This window comes from Pelmatolapia mariae, linkage group LG13 (genome assembly GCF_036321145.2).
Source record: "Pelmatolapia mariae isolate MD_Pm_ZW linkage group LG13, Pm_UMD_F_2, whole genome shotgun sequence".
Classification (NCBI taxonomy): Eukaryota; Metazoa; Chordata; class Actinopteri; order Cichliformes; family Cichlidae; genus Pelmatolapia; species Pelmatolapia mariae.
The window spans coordinates 11,678,881-11,700,215 of record NC_086238.1 but is presented as its reverse complement, the minus strand read 5'-3'; the positions used below and the strand labels follow the sequence as shown (position 1 = coordinate 11,700,215).

General features: G+C 43.0%; 1 protein-coding gene across 1 annotated transcript in view; it reads left to right on the top strand.

Moving 5' to 3' along the window:
- LOC134640418 (ATP-binding cassette sub-family C member 2-like) overlaps positions 1-21,306 on the top strand; it is a 42,138-nt gene extending 20,832 nt beyond the window's left edge. The window contains exons 14-32 of the mRNA XM_063492214.1: positions 20-104; positions 224-290; positions 443-569; positions 2,479-2,655; positions 4,902-5,069; positions 7,032-7,215; positions 7,431-7,566; positions 7,660-7,762; positions 7,848-8,067; positions 15,306-15,460; positions 16,396-16,551; positions 16,641-16,840; positions 16,950-17,076; positions 17,187-17,288; positions 18,040-18,183; positions 19,204-19,362; positions 19,449-19,615; positions 19,855-20,049; positions 21,163-21,306. Of these exons, the coding sequence (XP_063348284.1) occupies positions 20-104; positions 224-290; positions 443-569; positions 2,479-2,655; positions 4,902-5,069; positions 7,032-7,215; positions 7,431-7,566; positions 7,660-7,762; positions 7,848-8,067; positions 15,306-15,460; positions 16,396-16,551; positions 16,641-16,840; positions 16,950-17,076; positions 17,187-17,288; positions 18,040-18,183; positions 19,204-19,362; positions 19,449-19,615; positions 19,855-20,049; positions 21,163-21,292 (2,802 nt within the window). The 3' untranslated portion in view covers positions 21,293-21,306. The remainder of the gene's footprint in view (positions 1-19; positions 105-223; positions 291-442; positions 570-2,478; positions 2,656-4,901; positions 5,070-7,031; positions 7,216-7,430; positions 7,567-7,659; positions 7,763-7,847; positions 8,068-15,305; positions 15,461-16,395; positions 16,552-16,640; positions 16,841-16,949; positions 17,077-17,186; positions 17,289-18,039; positions 18,184-19,203; positions 19,363-19,448; positions 19,616-19,854; positions 20,050-21,162) is intronic.
- Positions 21,307-21,335: the final 29 nt, after the last annotated feature.

The window sequence follows — 21,335 nt, the reverse complement described above, 5'->3', positions numbered from 1 at the left end:
CTGTTCTTTCAATTTTCAGACAGCAGTGTCTAAGACGCGCCTGGAGAAGTTTCTGGCAGGGGAAGACATCGACAGTGACATTGTGTGCCAAGACCCCAGTTTCAGTATGTTCACCATTAGAATTTGCACTTGTTCTACAGCTGAAGATTGAAGCTTACTCACAGTTTCTTACATGTGCAGATCATCTGTTAAGCTCTGTCTTGGTCTGCTTTTATTTTTTTAGATACTGCTGTGAGTGTATGTGATGGTTCCTTTGCTTGGGAAAAAGATGCAAAGCCTCTCCTGAAAAAGTATGTCTGTGTTTTTCATCAAAAAGTTACTAGTTAACTTAATTAACTGAGATTTTCACCATGTGTTTTTTAGCATTGCTTCAGTTTTTCCAGTCTGCCTATTTGCCCCTGATGTGTTCACAGCATTGAGTATAGTTATTATGTGTGTCCAGTGTGAATTTGGACATTGAGCCTGGTCGGTTGGTTGCCGTAGTCGGAGCTGTTGGGTCAGGAAAGTCGTCTCTTATGTCAGCCCTCCTTGGAGAGATGCACAGTACCAAAGGTTTTATCAACATTAGGGTAATGATTTTTTTTCCGTTTGTATTTATCAGTGTGCGTTAAAAAACATGCAAAATAAAACAAAAACAAACACATAAAATAAACAATAAAGCATAGAAGACTTTAACAATCACATTACAATATTTTAATTTTTTTTAAGAATGCAATAATTAAACATAAAGGCTTTAGCTAATAAAGCAAAGATATAGAAACAACAAACAAAAAAAGCCTAATTTGTTCAAGGCAGTTTTGGCTTTTTTTTGTATCTGTAGTGTGCGTTAAAAAACATGTAAAATCCAAAACATCTAATTAGGTCTTAACTGAAAAAACACAAATGTTCACACAAATGACTACCTATTTAAAAAAAAAAAAACAAACAAAAAAAAACTCAACACGCAGCATGACTGTAGCTTAATCAAATTAAGTTTGCTTCAGTGTTTACTTCAGAGCCTTCCCTCATCTCTCATCAGGGCAGACTTTATTCTGAGATTATCAAAATCAGAATACTTTATTATTCCCTAAGGAAATTATGTTCCTTATTTTTTTGTTTTTTAAATACACAGAAAATCAATGTTGATTATTGATTATTGATTATTATGTTGAAGCACAGTACGTATTACTCCGCGAGGCTCCTGACTATGGTAGCCGTAATGCTCCGACAATCCATCAAGCGGTGCGTCTTCATAGCTTACCAAAGTCATACTAAAACATTTTTACAGATTTTAAAGAGCCACATAAAATCGGTTCGAGGTTAGTAATGCTGGGCTTACACTGCGATTTTTGGCCCATTTTGAGCCGATTTTTGAGTCGTGCGACCGTTTTGGTGATCGGCCCGATTTTGGCTTTCATCGTGCGTCGTGCATCGTGTAGTCTACGTGGGGTAACGAGAAGCGATTAACACCTCACGACCAGCTCCCGATCACCGTCGTGAGGGTGTCACCGCAGCTTCTCACACTGCGCACGCGCAAACACAAATGTCAGCGAAAAAGACGGCGCAGCACGGCAGTGCAGCGTGTGATCTGGACACAAGCGATGGAGGCACAACTTGTAGAACTATGGCAAGCTCCGAGCCTTTTCGATGTGGCCTCACAAAATTATCACAACCACAACAACCGTGAAAATAGTTGGATCTACACTGCTGCTCAATCACAGCTGCCTGATCAATGTTTTTCATTAGCAATTTAGCAAAGTTGATGGTGGTGGTGTGCGTGTCTGTGTGAGTGAAAGACAGAGAGGGAGAGAGAGCGACAGAATTTCTGTTATAACCTTCATTTTATGGACGCACAGTGTGAGCACTCAGGTCGCATCAGAGCATCGGGCCATATAGTGTGAGACCCTGCATCGTGACCTACGAACTTATAACCCCTGCAAGTCAATCGTACAGTTTGAGCAGGAGCTGAATCGCGCGACTGAAAAAAATCGCACAGTGTCTGCCCAGCATAAGCACAACCAGAATTCATGCATAAGGCGCACTGTCGATTTTTGAGAAAATTGAAGGATTTTAAGTGCGCCTTATAATCCGAAAAATACTGTAGTTAGATTCAAGAAGGATTAGAATACAAAAAGCGTATAAGACTTTAACAATCACAATACAATATTTAATTTTTTTTAAAGAATGCAATAATTAAACATTAAAGACTTTAACAAACAAAGCAAAGATGCAGAAACAAAAAAAAACCAGCAACAGCCTAATTCATTCAAGGCAGTTTTGATAATCTGGTCTAAACTCATCAGTATTGAAGGAGATTATTTGGCCACAGCAGAATAAAGAAGTGTATTTTTGCACAAATTTTGTGAAGTGGAGGCAGATGATTTGCTCATAACACAAACCATTTTACCCACAGAATAAACTGTTAGAATAAACAGTTTTTTATGATAAGACAGATGTAGTGAGACATCTGTAATTGAGTAATAGTCTATTTCTTTCCAGGGTTCTCTTGCTTTTGTACCACAGCAAGCCTGGATCCAAAATGCTACTTTGAGGGATAATATCTTGTTTGGATCTCCACATGAGGAAGAGAACTTCAAAAAAGTAATACAGGCCTGTGCTCTTGCCCGCGACCTTGAGCTGCTGCCTGGAGGAGACCTCACTGAGATTGGAGAGAAAGTGAGTTACACTTTGAATGGTTCAGGTTTTAGGTTACACAAATATTTTTCCTGTATGCAAATACTGTGTATGGTGTTTATTGTAAACACAAGTAAAAAGATGCGTTTCTTAAGTACATGACAAAAATGACAAAACAGAAGAGTGTCTTGAGCCATGCTCAATCATCCAGGTAAGTAAATCCCCAAAACCTGATTCTGTTCATCTGGACGTAGCGTTTTCAGTGGGAGAAACATTTTGTCACTCATCCAAGTGACTTCTTCAGTCTCAGCTGACTGCAGGTTTCCCCAGTCTTATAGACAGTACATTTGCATAATGAATCAAACCAGCCCACTGAAGGAACAATGGGCTGGGAGGTCAGTCCTTTCATCATGATCATGCACATTCTCATGACCATTGATCCACAACCACTGATCAAAGCTCATTGATCAAAGACCACTGATCATTGGCCATGAGTATCATTCACAGAGAGTTGGGGAATGGCTGCAATCACAGCATTGTAAGATGGCGAAAGATGTACCCTTAGGCCCCTCCTCGATTCAGAGATGGTCTTTCCCTTTTCACGTAAATGGCCTCCTTGACTCCCTGCTCAAACCAGCGTTCCTCCCTGTCCAGGATAAGATAAGATAAGATAACCTTTATTAGTCCCACACGTGGGAAATTTGTTTTGTCACAGCAGGAAGTGGACAGTGCAAAAGTTATGAAGGACACTTAGAATAAAATAAAATAAGAATAAATACAGTACACAACTGTACAGAATAGAATAAAAATAGAATACTATATACAGTAGAATAAAATAGAATAAAATATACAATAGGATAAAAATAGAATACAAATGCTATATACAACAGAGTGAAAAATACAACGGTGCCAGAAAGATTATTGCACATTTGTGTTATTGCACATTTGTGGATGTGTGTGTATGATCAGTTAAAGTCTTTGTTGTGGAGTCTGACAGCAGTGGGGAGGAAAGACCTGCGAAATCTCTCCGTCCCACACCGTGGGTGCCGCAGTCTCCCACTGAAGGAGCTGCTCAGTGCTGTCACAGTCTCATGCATGGGGTGGGAGATGTTGTCCAGCAGGGATGACAGCTTAGCCACCATTCTCCTGTCACTCACAACCTCCACTGGGTCCAGAGGGCATCCTAGAACAGAGCTGGCCCTTCGGATCAGCCTGTTCAGTCTCTTCCTGTCCCCAGAAGAGATGCTGCCGCCCCAGCAGACCACACCATAAAAGATGGCTAAGGCCACCACAGAGTCATAGAAGGTCTTCAGGAGTGGGCCCTCCACTCCAAACGACCTGAGTCTCCGCAGCAGGTACAGCCTGCTCTGCCCTTTCCTGTAGAGGGCGTCTGAGTTATGAGTCCAGTCCAGTTTGTTGTTCAGATGAACACCAAGGTACCTGTAGCTGTCCACAGTCTCAATGTCCATACCTTGGATGTTCAGTGGTTGCAGTGGAGGATGTTTGTGCCTGCAGAAGTCTACCACCAGCTCCTTTGTTTTACTGGCATTGATCTGGAGGTAGTTCAGCTGGCACCAGTCCACAAAGTCCTGAGTCAGTCCTCTGTACTCCTTGTCGTCCCCATCAGTGATGAGGCCGACTATAGCAGAGTCATCAGAGAACTTCTGCAGGAAGCACTGGGTGGAGTTGTGGGAGAAGTCTGCAGTGTAGATGGTGAAGAGGAACGGAGCCAGAATCGTTCCCTGTGGGGCCCCCGTACTGCAGACGACCCTGTCCGACACACAGCCCTGAGTCCTCACATACTGTGGTCGGTCGGTGAGGTAGTCCAGAATCCAGGTAGTGAGGTGATGGTCCACTCCAGAGTTCTCCAGCTTGTCCTTCAGAACCGAGGGAAGAACCGAGATGATGTGAACATCCTCATCATTGAGGTCCGGGTTAATGGCTTTCAGGAGGCCATTTACCTCTCTGTGAATGGTACTCGTGGCCATTGACCAGTGAGCTTTGATCATTGGTTGTTGATCAATGGTCATGAGAATTTGCACAATCATGATGAAGGAACTGACCTCCCATCCCATTGCTCCTTCAGTGGTGCTAGTTTCAGTTATTATGCAAATGTACTGTTTATAAGACTGGGGAAAGTGTTTCTCACACTGAAAACGCTACGTCCAGATGAACAGAATCAACCTTTGGGGGCAAAACAGAAGAGCTTTTCTTATTATATAGGAAAGGCTTCCTGGCATTAAAGAAAATTCCGGTATCTCTTTTCCCCTCTTTTCTTCTCTTTTCAGGGTATCAATCTCTCAGGGGGTCAAAAGCAGCGTGTGAGCTTAGCCAGAGCAGTCTACAGTCAGGCTGATATTTATCTATTAGATGACCCTTTGTCTGCTGTGGACTCCCATGTAGGAAAGCATCTGTTTGAAAATGTAATTGGACCCAATGGAATACTTAAAAACAAGGTTTGTGCGTAACAACATATGTTAAACATTTCACTCAAAATTGATATTTTAAAGTGAAATGATAATTTTTAAAGGAAAAAAAAGTGCCCATTCCCTATTTAATTTCTTCTGATGAATCTTGACATGAAATACTATCTGCACAGGATAGTCCAGCTGTTGCTTGTTTTACCTCATTTTAGCCAGGACCATAAAGGTTTCAATGGGCTAAATATCACACTAAATGACCAAGATAACTGAATAGCTAATAATGAAAGGTAAGGAATAAAAGCCACTTGGAAGTGGAATTACAAGTTAGAAAAGATTTGGCTTTATAAATGATTTTTAAATGATTAAACCAATTATTCCTGTCCTGGCTGACACGACTCTGCTATGTTGCGTGGAGATCAGGGGCGGTAGCCCTGGACTGGCAGACAGGGGTGGTGGTCCCAATTTTTTGGAAAGGGGACCGGAGGGTATGTTCAAACTACAGGGGGATCACACTCCTCTGCCTCCCTGGGAACGTCTATGCCAGGGTGCTGGAAAGGAGAGTTCTTCCGCTAGTCGAACCTCAGATACAGGAGGAACAATGCGGTTTTCGTCCTGGTCGCAGAACACTGGACCAGCTCTCTATCCTTTCAAGGATACTTGAGGGCGCATGGGAGTTTGCCCAACCAGTCTAAATGTGTTTTGTGGACTTGGAGAAGGCATTCGACTGTGTCCCTCGGGGTGTCCTGTGGGAGATGCTGCGGGAGTATGGGGTGTCTGGCCCATTGCTACAGGCCATTCGATCCCTATACAACCGTTGCAAGAGCTTGGTCCGCATAGCCGGCAATAAGTCAGACTTGTTCCTGGTGGGTGATGGGCTCCGCCAGGACTGCCCTTTGTCACCGATTCTGTTCATAATTTTTATGGACAGGATTTCTAGGCGCAGTCAAGTGGCGGAGGGCTTTCACTTAGGTGGTCTCAGAATCTCATCTCTGCTTTTCGCAGATGATGTGGTTCTGTTGGCTTCATCGGGTGATGGCCTCCAGCTCACACTGGAACGGTTTGCAGCCGAGTGTGAAGCAGCGGGATTGAGGATCAGCACCTCCAAATCTAAGGCCATGGTTCTCAGCTGGAAAAGGGTGGAGTGCCCACTCTGGGTCAGGGACTAGTTCCTGCCCCAAGTGGAGGAGTATCTCCGGGTCTTGTTCACGAGTGATGGGAGAAGGGAACCGGAGATCGATAGACGGATTGGTGCTACGGCTGCAGTGATGCGGACGCTGAACCAGTCCATTGTGGTGAAGAGAGCGCTGAGCATAAAAGCAAAGCTCTCAATTTACTGGTCGATCTACGTCCCTACCCTCACCTATGGTCATGAGCTGTGGGTAGTGACCGAAAGAACAAGATCGCAGATACAAGCGGCAGAAATGAGCTTCCTCCAAAGGGTATCTGGCCTCTCCCTTAGAGATAGGGTGAGAAGTTCAGCCATCTGGGAGGGTCTCAGAGTAGAGCCGCTGCTCCTCCACATCAAAAGGAGCCAGTTGATGGGGTTCAGGCATCTGACAAGGATGCCTCCTGGGCGCCTCCTGGGTGAGGTGTTTCGGGCATGTCCCATTGGGAGGAGGCCCCGGGGCAGACCCAGGACACGCTCGAGAGATTATATCTCTCGGCTGGCCTGGGAACAACTTGGTGTTCCCCGGAAAAGCTAGAGGAGGTGCTGGGGAGAGGGAGGTCTGGGCTTCTCTGCTTAGGCTGCTGTCCCCGCGACCCGGATAAAGCGGAAGAAGATGGATGGATGGATGAACCAATTATTGTCAATTCAGTCTGTGAACTGAAACATATCTTCTTTTTGATAAATACAATTTATAAACATATTTAAAACATAATTTATGTTTTTTTTCTTTCTTTTCTTTAATAATTAACAATGTTATTGTAAATCCTATCTAACCCTATTTGATTGGTGAATTGAAACTTCAGTCTCATATATCTCTGACCATACAGACTCGTATCCTGGTGACTCATGGCATAAGCTTCCTGCCATACGTGGATGAAATTGTGGTTTTGGAGAATGGAGTCATTTCTGAAGTTGGATCCTATGAAAACCTTCGTGCCAGTGGAGGAGCTTTTTCTAAGTTTCTCGACACATATGCCAAAGAGCAGAGCAATCAGAGAAATTCAGAAACAGGTGATTACAGCCTTTTCTTAGTATATTAGGAATATAATCTGCACACATCACATGTTTTTGTTAGCTGTACAACCAAAACCTATGCTAAAATTATACATCAAAAATATGAATGAATTAAATTCCTTTTACTCAATTTTTATGGACACTTTGTGTTGATGTTGTTTGCCATAAATTACTGCCATATATGTAAAACACCATGTATATTGTTAATTTAGGTGAGGGCCAGGATGCAGAAGACATTGAGCTCTTCCCAGGGGGAGACAATGCCCAATCTGACGGTGCTTCGGAGGACATTGTTTCTCTTACACTGGAGCGAGAAAACAGCATCCGCCACAGCCAGCGCAATGGCAGGTTCGAGCTTGAAACCAGATGAAACCAGGGAAACAGCTTGTCTCAAATAGCATCTTTGGCAGAATGTCCATTTCATTTTTTTTCATTTTGTAGTGTCAGATTAAGAAGAAATACTTCCGTAAAAACATCTGCAAATGCTGATGAACCACAGAAAGGCCAGAAGCTTATAGAGAAGGAAACTATGGAAACAGGACAGGTAACAAAATGTTTTTGTACAACTAGCACAAGATTACAACAAATGATAGCCTGTTTCCTGAGTGCCGTCTCCCGCTGATTTCCAGGTGAAGCTTGCAGTGTTCCTGCAGTACCTGCGAGCCATGGGCTGGGGATATTCTGCCATGGTTTTCCTGATTTACTTCACCCAGACCGCTGCTTTCATTGGTCAAAATTTGTGGCTGAGTGACTGGACCGGTGATTCTGTGGAGTACTACAACATGACATACCCTTCCTGGAAGAGGGACACAAGGGTGGGAGTGTTCGGAGCTCTTGGAGTGGCTCAGGGTAACTGAACACTGAATCCTTTTCTATTTGCAGATATTTTCAGGTTCGTGTAAATTAACGTTAAGGAATTGTGTGTCTTAGAGTAAGGAAAATTCCCTGCTCTGTTATTTAGGATTCAATCATCTTTATACCGTTTTAATGACAACCTAAACATCCAGTCTTTTTTATTGTACTAGAGGACTTGTGCACTGTGTGCATTAGGTCCTTTGTAACAGCGACCCATGCTGCAAAGTGCATAGGCACCTATAATTTCTTATGTCAATAAGTAAAGAAAACTATGAGGAATTTATTGATATTGTCACGGGTAATGGGAAAATACGGACTCAGTCGCGGAGCTCTGGATGCGAAGCAAACAGTGCGTTTATTTACAGTGCCCAAAAACAGTCTCAAAACACAAAGCGAAGTGCAAAGTCCAACAGTGATCTTCTCCAAACTCCCAGTGGTGCGCAGGTGAGTTTCCAAAGTGATTATCCGAGTGTGTGTTCTCCTCCGAGAGCTTAATCCCGCGGGCTCCTTCTCTCCAACCTCCTGCTCCATAACACAACGGGCTGGTCCGGACCGGCCTAATTTGAGAAACATGAAACACGTTGTGTACCTTCATGTTGCGCGGGAGGGCCAGCCGGACAGTCACTGGATTCAGGACGGCTTGCACAGAAAAGGGTCCAAGGAACCGGGGAGCCAGCTTCTTGGACTCAGTCCGCAGAGTGATGTTCCTAGAGGAAAGCCATACCTGCTGGCCCACCCGATAGGCCGGTGTAGGGATGCGGTGGCGGTCAGCCAGTCTCTTGTTCTGTGCACTTGTACGCAGTAGGGCCGCTCGAGTCGCCCGCCAGATCCGTCGACAGCGCCTCATGTGATGTTGCACGGAAGGTACGGCCACCTCTCCCTCCGTGATGGAGAGGAGTGGGTGTTGATACCCCAGGGATGCTTCGAAGGGAGAGACACCCGTAGCGGCCGACGTGCTGGAGTTATGGGCGTATTCGGCCCACGCCAACTGCTCACTCCATGACGACTGGTTGGAGGAAACGACGCAGCGCAGCATGGCCTCCAGCTCTTGGTTCGCTCGCTCAGTTTGCCCATTAGTCTGCGGGTGGAAACCAGAAGACAGGCTGACCTGGACCCCCAGCTCGGTACAAAACATCTTCCACACCCGAGAGGTGAACTGGGGCCCACGGTCAGAAACAATGTCCAGAGGAATGCCGTGAAGGCGAAAAACATGCTGGGTTAAGAGCTGGGCAGTCTCTAGAGCGGTGGGAAGTTTGGTAAGGGCAACAAAATGGGCAGCCTTAGAAAAATGGTCAATGATGGTGAGTATAACAGTTTTACCAGAGGACGGAGGGAGACCAGTGATGAAGTCCAGAGCGACTTGCGACCACGGCCGGCTGGGGACAGGCAGTGGTCTAAGGAGTCCCGATGGAGGTGAGTTGGACGTCTTATTTTGGGCGCACACAGGACATGCGGCCACATACTCCCGGACGTCCTGAGAGAGAGAGGGCCACCAAAACAGTCTTTGTAAAAAGGTGACAGTTTGATTCCTGCCCGGATGGCAGGTAAACCGTGTGGTGTGTGCCCAGTGGATGACCTTACCCCTGACCACCGAGGGAACATACAATCTACCTGCTGGACCGGTGCCGGGGTCGGGCTGTTGTCGCTGAGCATCTCGGACCACCCTTTCTATCTCCCAGGTGAGGGTCCCCATAATGCACGAGGCCGGCAGAATGGGCCTCTCCTTCTCCTCAGGGTCCGTGTCCGGCGCGAACTGGCGTGACAAGGCGTCTGGTTTCGTGTTCCGGGACCCGGGCCTGTAGGTAATGGTTAGGTTAAACCGTGCAAAAAACAATGCCCACCTGGCCTGTCGGGCCTGCAACTTCTTCCGGGTGCAGGGCACAGGCCACTCCAACACAGCTTTGACCTTAGCCGGGTCCGCTCGCAAACGGCCCTGTTCAATGATGAAACCCAGAAAAGAGACAGTTGAGGCATGAAACTCACATTTCTCCGCTTTACAAAACAGCCGATTCTCCAGCAGGCGGCGCAACACCAGCCTCACATGCTTAACATGCTCAGCTCTGGATCTGGAGAAAATCAGGATGTCGTCAAGGTAAACAAACACGAAGTGGTTCAAAAAATCTCGTAGAACATCATTTACCAGGGCTTGGAAAACGGCAGGGGCGTTAGTGAGTCCGAACAGCATTACCAGGTGCTCGAAGTGGCCCAGATGGGTGTTGAAGGCCGTCTTCCACTCGTCCCCCTCGCGGATGCGGACCAGGTGATAAGCATTGCGGAGATCAAGTTTGGTGAAATGGGTGGCCCCTTGAAGGAGTTCAAAAGCCGAGGCAAGCAGAGGTAGAGGATATTTGTTTTTGATAGTGATTTTGTTTAGTCCACGATAGTCAATGCAGGGGCGTAGGGTCTTATCTTTTTTTTCAACAAAAAAGAAGCCTGCGCCCAAGGGAGAGGTGGAGGGGCGGATGATGCCCACTGCCAGGGAGTCCGTAATGTAGCGCTCCATAGACTCGCGCTCAGGTTTCGAGATACTATAGAGTCGGGTAGTGGGCAAGGGGGCGCCTGGGAGTAAATCAATCCCGCAGTCGTACGGACGATGGGGGGGCAGCGATTGGGCCCCGTCTTTGCTAAAGACTCGACCTAGATCATGATATTCGGCGGGCACGGTTGACAAGTCGGGGCGAGTGGGTGGCCCCGCAGGATCGTCTGATATGCCACCCGGCACCGCAGAGCGTAAACACTGCTCATGGCAATGGGTGCTCCACCCCACGATACATCCCTTGGCCCAATCAATCTGTGGATTGTGTCGCTGGAGCCAGGGGAATCCCAAAACTAAGGGTGTGTCAGGTGCCTTGAAGAGAAACAGGAACATCTGTTCAGTGTGATTGCTGGAGAGAGTGAGTGTGATTTCTTGAGTGCGGTGAGTGACAGCAGCTAAAGGTCTGCCATTAAGCGCTGACACTTGGAGCGTTTCAGGGAGAGGAACAACAGGCAAACCCATTTTGTGAGCCAAAGCCTCATCCAAAAAACTTTGTTCAGCTCCCGAGTCTATTAGTGCATCACAAGAATGGGTGCGGGAAAGAAACCGTAATTTAGCGGGGCAGCTGAGGTGGAGGAATGTATTCACCGGCGCACCCATCAGTATCCCCACCTTTACTGACGGGCTGAGTCTTTTAGCCGTGAGGGACAGGCGTCCGCGAAATGCCCCTTCTTCCCGCACGCAAAACACTCACCCACCAGTTGTCTTCTGCTCCGGGTGAATTTAGTCCGTCCCAGCTGCATGGGTTGCTCCTCGTCAGCAGGTGAGTCCGGTTCCTCCTCTCTCCACTCGAGAGACGGGAGTCCAGTCGGAACTCCTACACCCCCTACTGACCGTCGCCCATCTCCAGTCCGCCTGCCAAACTCCTGCATATGGTCGTCTAGACTGATACATATGTTAACCAGGGCACTTAACGATCTAGGAAGCTCTTTCGTGGCCAACTCACGTTTGACATTCTCATTTAAGCTGTTTAGGAATGCTCCTCGGAGCGCCTTCTCCTCCCAGCCAGTCTCCTCGGCCAAGATCCAAAAGTCCACGGAGAAGTCTGCCACGCTCCGCCGGCCCTGCTTTAAAGGAAACATGCGATGAGCAGCACTGTCAGGGTTAGATCCTTTGTCAAACACACACCGAAATTTGCTCAAAAAATCACTATATGAGATGGAGGGTTGGGCGCTCAGGACTGCTTGAGCCCACAGCAGTGCTCGTCCGGTCATGAGCTCAACCATGAGGGTGATTTTGGCAATATCAGAGGCATAAGCTCAAGTCTCCTGCCTAAAAATCAGAGAGCATTGAGTCAAAAATCCCCGGCTTTTGTCCAAATCTCCACTGAATTTTTCAGGTACAGGTAACGTGTGTTCTCGCTGTGGCGGAGGTGGAGATGGAGGAAGGGGACAGGCCGCTGCTACATTTTGAAGCTCTACTGGTGGTTGTGGTTGTGTAGGGGGCTCTGGTGGTTGAACAGGTGCTCTAGCTGTAGCAAGCAACATACCTTTCAGTTTAGATACCACCTGTAGTAGCGCGGACTGCTCCTCGGCCACATGCTGCAGCATCTTTTCATGTCGTTCCAACCGTTCAGCTTGAAACGTGAGCTCGCGCTGGATGGGAGTTGAGTCCGCTGAGTCCATTGCTGGCTGGATTGTTCTGTCACGGGTAATGGGAAAATATGGACTCAGTCGCAGAGCTCTGGATGCGAAGCAAACAGTGCGTTTATTTACAGTGCCCAAAAACAGTCTCAAAACACAAAGCGAAGTGCAAAGTCCAACAGTGATCTTCTCCAAACTCCCAGTGGTGCGCAGGTGAGTTTCCAAAGTGATTATCCGAGTGTGTGTTCTCCTCCGAGAGCTTAATCCCGCGGGCTCCTTCTCTCCAACCTCCTGCTCCGTAACTCTTCCTCCTACAAACGAGCGAAAACAACAGGTGAGAAGGCTAGCCGGCTAAAGCTAAGTTGCGAGTAACAAACACTCTTTACTACCGAGCTTCAAGTACAATCCAGCGTCGGCTGCCGTCTGCACACACAGTTAAATACCTCAGCCCACGACGAAAGATGATTAGTGACAGCTGGGTGGCAAATTAGGTGCAGGTGTGTCAGCCGCTGGGTGGAGACAACAAGGGTGGGGAGGAGGAGAGAGAGAAACACACACACACAGGCAGGTCGCCCCGGGAATGACCGTCCGACCATGACAGATATGGAGAATTCAGTTAAGCTGAACTGAATCTTCTCAAGCTAAACTACTCAGACTATAATAAAACTAAACTAATCAGTGAAAAACAAAAAATAAGGAGGATGCTTCAGAGCTGTTCGGTCTGGGGGAATGATGGGGCTGATGTAGAGGGTGGAGATGAGTGAAAAAATAGAGAGGACCACAAAGGGAGGGGAAGCATTTGGTATTTATTTGTTCTTTAACAGTAGTGGGGGGGGGGGGGGGGGGGGGGGTTAAACCATTCAAATGTGTTTTTTAAGTGTCTACATTTGACTTACAGCCAATGTTCCCTCTAATTTTTCATGTGTCTGAGCGAACACACAAACTCCCTGAGCGATCCCTTGGATCACTGTGAGCGACATCAGACGTGTGCACTATGGTCACGCCAGCATCGAATCCATCCAAGTTACATGGTTTATTAAAATGATCAAATTACAGCATTTACATTTATGTTAGACTACTTTTAATTAACTGCTTTAGCCCACTTATAAATGAAAATTTAAAAAATCTTGTTCATGACCTGTGTAGTATGTTAACACTATTGGAAGTAAAAATAACTTGAACTCCAATTTTGAAAACACACTTTTTTTCTTTTTTTCATAAAGCTCTGACTTGTATTATGAGTCTGTGGTCTGGGAGAGAGTCCTGTAACTCTCTGTCTGCCAAATACAGTATATAATGACCAATGTTGAGCAATTAATTATATAGTTACTTCTTCAAAAAAGTAACTCAGTTTGGCAAACAACAAAGTTTTTTGCAGCTATTTTTTTAATGCAGCCAGGGCGTTTTTAAATAAACATTTCAAACTATTTACAGAACAATCAGGTGTCCTGCATCAAATTTGATGCCACACAAATTATTTGTGCCACTCCAAAAAATAATTTCTGTCCACTATGAGATAAAGGAGAACAACAGCCTGGTACCTGCAGGCCTGACAACAGGAGATGTATCACTCCTGTAACACCTGTAACATTCAGTAGTCGCCTCATTGTTCTGACACACACAACAAAACTACTGACTACACTACACACTAACTACACAAGATTTGCGCTAAACGTCTCAAATCTCTCACATCTCAAAACACCGCTGTCACTCCTAAAACTTCCCCCCGTTTCTTAACAACTAGATGCCACATTGCCATATCATTTTTTGATTGGTCGACATGGTACTTTTTTCGACCAATAAGAAAGGGTGGGGGTTGGTTTTGTTTTTGCGCACTCTCCGCCTGTGTTGGTTTTCCTTATGAAACGCCGTTTTTACCGTTTCTTCCCGCAGTAAATATAAACAACGACAGTATTCAGGAAGAAAACCAAACATTGTATATATTTTTATCATAACTCTGGTTTTACGTGGCCTATCAACACAATTTAAAAACTGTTATAAAGTCCACACTTTTCCCTTTTTCAATTGTTCCGTCTGTCCTTCTCACATCTCCAATGGTTGTACACGTTGTCATTAACGTGGCTTCACTCCACATCAACCACGCCGCTTTGCCAGCTAAAACACCGGTGTCGGCACATAAGGACGCTGTCATAGCCTGTCAACGACGTTGATTGGCTGCGTATATACGAATGTGAATCGCATCATTGGCTGGACTATGGGATAAGGTGGCATCGTTCTAATCCCATACGGGAGCAGCCAGTCACTTACTGACTAACACTGCAAAACAGAATTGTTAAAGTTTTAATTTTAATTTCAATTCAGGTTAGATTTTTTTTTTTGTGCGCAACACAGATTTTCTGTGCGCAGAGACCGTGCCAGCAGTGCGCAATTGCGCACGTGCGCAGCTTAGAGGGAACATTGCATACAGCATATTTTATTTTAATAGAAATAAAAAGCTAATGGAAAAATAGTTGATATCAATATACCCCAGGAAATTATTGAAGTTATTATTGAATTGGCAATGCTGGTACGGATAACAATGAAATAGTGTTGGTTGCTCTTTCATATTGTGACAGAGGGACCAATTACTATGTCAAAGTGATATGTTTTATTTCAGCTGCTTTCTATTGAAAATTAACGACAAAGAACCAAGACTGTCAATTTGGACCTTGGTTCATCTTGAGCTCAGCTTTCCATCCAGAGCATATATTGCTGATTGAACTAATTTTTTTCATAAGAATAAGAATTGAATATGAAAAAAGTTAAATACCATTTCTCCTGTCAGCCCTGCGACAGACTGCCGATTTGTCCAGCTTGTACCTTCCCTCTTGCCCTGTGGCAGCAGAGACAGGCTCCAGCTCATGCAACCCTGAATTTCATACAAGCTAAACTTTGTCATTAAGAATTTGTGAACATCCATACCTGCTCTGGTCTCCAATTAACAAGATTCTTAGTAATAATGAGCATTTGCTAAAATAAATATTATTTTGTAACATTAATAATAATAAAAAAGCACACCTGAGTGTTACTGTAAGTTCAAGGTTCTGTTCACAGTGGATCTATCTTTGTCAAAAATGTAGTTCTATTATTTAGAAACTTTGTTTTTATTGCAGGTCTCTTTGTGTTCCTTGGCACACTGCTCCTAACCAATGCTTCCGTTGATGCATCTCGTATCCTGCATTCACAACTACTTAACAACATCCTGCGAGTTCCTATGGTTTTCTTTGACACTACACCTACTGGAAGAGTGATCAACCGCTTTGCAAAAGTAGGGTCTTGTAGTTCACTTTTTAAGGATTCTTTTCATAGTTTTCAATATTTATGTTACCTTCATGTGGTTTGTATGATTACAAATACAAACTATAACTAGTTTTTAATGTCATTTCTGAAATAACAGTGCTAAAAATTGAAAAAAACTAAACATTAAATTTAATGTTAAAAAAGCTTCTATTTGTCTTTGCTGCATGTTGTATATCCACTTGTATTATTTAATTTCCCCCAATTTTTTCAATACAACCCTAAATATTCTTAAAATTGTTCTTTCTTTACATCTTTCTTTAAATAGGCTTTCTTCTCAAGTGCCTCCTCAACTGTACAGTTCAATTTTATTTACCTAGTGCTGACACACAATAACAGTTGTTAAAGGTACATTATATTGCAAAGATATAATAATATTCTAAAGATGTTGTATTATAAAGATAATATTGTAAAGATAGTAAAGATCCTACAATAATAGAGAAAAAAAAGCTATGATGATGACTCTCTATGAGTCAGTACTTGGCGACAGTTGGAATGAAAAACGTCCTTTTAACAGGAAGAAACCTCTGGCAGAACTAGACTCAGAGAGGCCATCTGCCTGAACCATTTGTGGGTGAAAGAAGGGTCTTAATGGACTAATAATTAATTATTAAATTATTAAGTCTGTAGAGTGGCTGTAAGACTGTATTCTTTGACTCAGCTATAATCTTTGGAACAACCCAAAACTTTAAAAGTGTTTAGTCACTGATGAACATCCATGACTTTTCATTGACATTTTCTCCAATATCCTGACTTTAGCTTTTATAATACTTGACTTCATTCTTCTAGTATTACTTACACTTATAATTTTGCTAGATATGGACTTGTTATGTTTTTAAATGTGCATTAAAATCAAATTGACCTTTCACTTTAATAAATACTAACTCTTGGAATATTATCCCAAAGGACATTTTTACCATAGATGAGGCCATTCCTGTTTCCTTGCGCACCTGCCTTTTGTATCTGCTGGGTGTACTGGGAACAATATTTGTCATCTGCCTGGCAACTCCTTTCTTTGCCATAGTTATCATTCCTCTGGCCTTGATCTACTTCTTCGTACAGGTAAGCTAAACAAGGTAAAAAAGCTACCCGAACTAACTAACTTAATGAAATCAACATTGATTTTGTTTTGTCTTTCTCTCTACACCCAGCACTTTTATATTGCCACTTCAAGGCAGCTGCGCCAGCTGGACTCGGTGTCTCGCTCACCGATATACTCTCACTTTGGTGAGACGGTGTCCGGCCTGTCAGTGATAAGAGCCTACAAGCATCAAGAAAGGTTTCTTAAACACAATGAAGTAACTATAGATGAAAACCTCAAAAGTATCTACCTGTGGATTGTGTCTGACAGGTCAGACATTGAACAGTGTACCTGCAAACACAGATAAGCATGTGATGCTAATTGATGAGACCCTAAAATTTGTTTGTGTGCATATTTGTGGGGTTTGTTTTCTTGACAGATGGCTGGCCATACGTTTGGAGTTTGTTGGAAACCTGGTGGTGTTTTTTGCTGCTCTGTTTGCTGTCATTTCCAGAGATTCTATTGACAGTAATGTGGTTGGCCTATCTGTATCATATGCCCTTAATGTCAGTCACAAAAACACTTTATCCTTATTTCATCAGTGTTTATGTATGCGGTAATACTAAAATGCAAGAATAATGTAAAAACAGACCTCTCTCCTGTTGGGGTTCTGCAGGTAACCCAGATCCTCAACTGGCTGGTGAGGATGACCTCAGAGCTGGAGACCAATATTGTAGCTGTGGAGAGAGTGAACGAATACACTCAGCTTAAGAACGAGGCACGTAGAAATACTTTGTGAGCAAGACATTATTTATCCATCCATCCATTCTCTTCAGTCTATCCTTATCTGGGTCACGGGGATGCTGGAGCCTATCCCAGCTACCATAGGGTGATGGTGGTACACCCTGGATGTGTTGAAATCTGAAACAGGGATAACACAAAAGACAGACAACCATACTTACTGATATTCACACCTGTGGGAAATTTAGAGTCTCCAGCTGACCTTACCCCACTAACTGCATGTCTTTGGACTGGAGTACCCAGAGAGAACCCACGCAGATATGGGGAGAGAATGTAAACAATTTAATTTTATCTTTCACTGACATTTGATTTCACATGTTTGAACTCAATCTGTTCTATTTGAGTTGGGTTGTTTATTCATAATGGCACCAGAGCTGCACTGATTATCACGTCCCATCATAAGATGTTCAGACTGAAATTTGTCTGATTTAGAATACAGTATAACATTGCACATGTACACTGGGCCTTAGATGTTAATCTTGGTAGCATATTTTCATTTGAGCTATTAAATTTTTTACCAAACGTGACAACCTTTTAAGTTTGTTTTTTTCCTTTATTTTAGTGGTGTATGCATGCATGTCTGTATGTATGGTGTCTGTATAATTTTGTTTCTTATTTATCTTGGTTTGAATATTAATGCACAACATATAAAAGAGCTACCTTAGCTCAATTTGATAACTTTTGTACTATATTACACATGCGTTCTGCTTCTTTTTCTCTTGGTACAGGCTGACTGGGTAGCTGACACTCGACCTCCACAGATGTGGCCAGAGGCAGGAAGAGTGCAATTTGAGAACTACAAAGTCCGTTACAGACCTGAATTGGATTTAGTGCTGCATGGAATCACTTGTGACATCGACAGCACTGAGAAGGTATGTGTGTGTGAGCGTGAGCGTGAGAGTCTCCATATATGTATAAAGTTCTTGTAAGAGTTAGATAGAGTTTACTGCATCTGTTATAATGTTCACAAAAGATACAAAAGCATATACTGCTAAAAAAAAAAAAAAGAAAAGAAAAGAAAGAAAGATGTTGTTTTTGGATGGACATTGTTTAAATCATTGGGAGTTTTGTTTACCCCTCATTGAAAAATCCATAATATATAAAATAGTCCCACTATTTTTTTATTTTATTTAAAAGGTTAACTATTAACAACTTCTGTAAGTTTCCTGCTGGGCTGAGATTGGCCAATTGTGTCTAAAATGTAGCTTCCAGTTACAGGCCTGAATATCCTTTTTTTTAATTTGAGTTTAGAAAAGCTGTTTAAGTTGTAATTTGTATTTTGATATAACTTTGTGCTGTAAGACATTGACATTCTATTGTTTTTGTTTTTTAATGTTTTATAGACCAATCTATTAACGATTTACTCAAAAAAAAAATGCCACAGATCAATCTGTGTTGACAGTAATTACATATAATAAACTGTAAAAATAATGTGAACCATCAGTTTTTCTTTTAAGTTGTACATTATGCGTATTACTGTATATTCGAATCAGCCATGATATGTAAACATGTAACTAATCTACGATTAGGGTGAGGTGAAACACTGACAACTTTGTAATACTGATGTCAAAGTAAAAATTAGAAAAGACTGTATATATTGCAACAACATATATCATGGAATCACTGCAAATAGCAGTAATGACTATAAGCACTATAAAATATCTGATGCCCCTGAAAAATGTTGCTTCTTTCTGTAACACATAACATTACTGAAATTACTAAGATCTTTTACAAACTAAGTAAAGACTGAGTATATTTGCTTATTATTGCATTATTTAATGCTATACTATTAAATACGATTTATATCCAGAAAAAAAATTGTAGATTTTTTTTTTTTCAAATATGCGCCAGCTGTTATTTTGATCTTATGTGTTTTCCCTCATTGCATTCAGATCGGTATTGTCGGTCGCACAGGAGCTGGGAAATCAAGTCTTACCAACTGCCTGTTTAGAATTATTGAAGCTGCTGAAGGTTGCATCCTCATTGATGATGTAGATATCGCTACAATAGGCCTGCATGACCTGAGAAACAGACTCACGATTATACCACAGGTATACACATAAATATAAACAATAACCTTGTCAAAGAATTTGATATTTATAAAAGTACACTGATATTTGTAATCCCGTGTGCACAGGATCCCGTTTTGTTCTCGGGGTCACTGAGGATGAACCTGGATCCATTTGACAAGTTCAGTGATGAGGAGATTTGGAGAGTGCTGGAGCTCTCTCATCTAAAGAGCTATGTATCAGGGCTGCAGGAAGGATTACAGCATAAAGTGGCAGAGGGGGGAGAAAACCTCAGGTGGGTAATAAAATTAACAATACGACCTCTGGGTATAAGTTGTATAGAAGTCTTGCACAGTTCATTATTGGAAATCTTATGTAATGTTCTGCAAAACTTACATAAACCCTAATTTTATTTGAGCACATGAGAGTCATTTGTGTGTGTGTGTGTGTGTGGTGGTGGAAGGGGGGGGGGGGGGTTCTTTTGCACTACAAAAACCCTCTTAAGATATCAATGCTTTAATACAATCTTCCCAGTGTTGGGCAGAGGCAGCTGCTGTGTCTGGCTCGAGCACTCCTGAGAAAGTCACGTATCCTAATTCTGGATGAAGCCACTGCAGCTGTTGACCTGGAGACAGACAACCTGATTCAGAACACCATCCGCAAAGAGTTCTCAGACTGCACAGTCCTTACCATCGCCCACCGCCTGCACAGTATCATGGACAGCTCTAGGTGAGTTATACCTTTTCCCTTAACATTTTTGGATGAAATTTTTGGAATTCATGACAATGTTTTTCTAACATGAAGCATAAATTTGGTCTTCTTTTGCTGCTGGCTCAAATAATTTTGGTCGGAGATTGACGAAACATGTAGTTTCAGAATCTATGAGATATCGGCTTTCAGCACCCGACAGCATGTACATGTACGTGCCGTCGGATCTTGCTTTTTGTTTACATCTTTTTGTGGAATCCATTTACCCTTTGCTCTTTAATCATTTGCTGGTTTAGCTGTATGGCGATTGCTGAAATAGTTTTGTAAGCTTTAAGCTGGCGTTTCTGGAAAATACATTTATATTAAAAAACAGATTTCAGGATTTACTGAATCGATATCGCATTATTCAAAATAAAATCGATTTGAATCGGGAAATCGATTTTTTAAACCCACCCCTAATCATACATGAGAGTAATATTTGACCAAATGATCTAGACCAAGGGGTACTGACTCTCTGTTAGTAGTTTTAACACTTGGACTTTACCTTAACCTAAACTTACTTTACTGTAAGTTACTTTATTTTGGCTAAGATGTTGAGCTGACTATCTGATACTGTGCATTTGTAGGTCTTCTGTGTGTTCTTTTCATTACTTAGATTATTTTGCTTTCCATTTCTGTTCTGTTTTGGTTTATACTTTGGTGTTTCAGCAGTTAACGTAACAAAAGTTCCACATGTGTGAGGTCAAAGTTAGCCTCAATTTGTCAAGAAGTTACATCACTAGTAACTTCACTTGGATTCAGTGAATCTTTAAATGGGTATCTGCTAAATAGTTCTGCTAGTTTAGCAGAACATTGTAAAAGTGAACAACCAGTAGTACAACAGATTGGTCCTGACCTCAACCTTGTAATAAAAGGCAGCACTATTTGTTTAACCCTTTAAACTTTGATTCCTTAGAATAATGAGCGTACCCTTTCCCTCCAGTGTCTGTTTGTATCTCCCCTGAGTTAACTGTTCACAGAGACAGCACAAATATTTACACATCAGTTTTCACTTTTGAGCTGGGGCTGCCAAAGCCACACAGTATGGACTTTTCTCAGTGGGCTACTATTAAATCCTGTGTGTCTTTCCAACAGGGTAATGGTGCTTGATGCTGGAAAAATAGTGGAATTTGATTCGCCGAGCAACCTGCTTGAGAAAGAAGGTCATTTCTACGCCATGGCAAAGGATGCTGGGATAACACTAGAAAGCAGCACAAATTTATAATCTATACTGTTCTTTTAGGGAAGATTTAGGGCCACAATTTTTT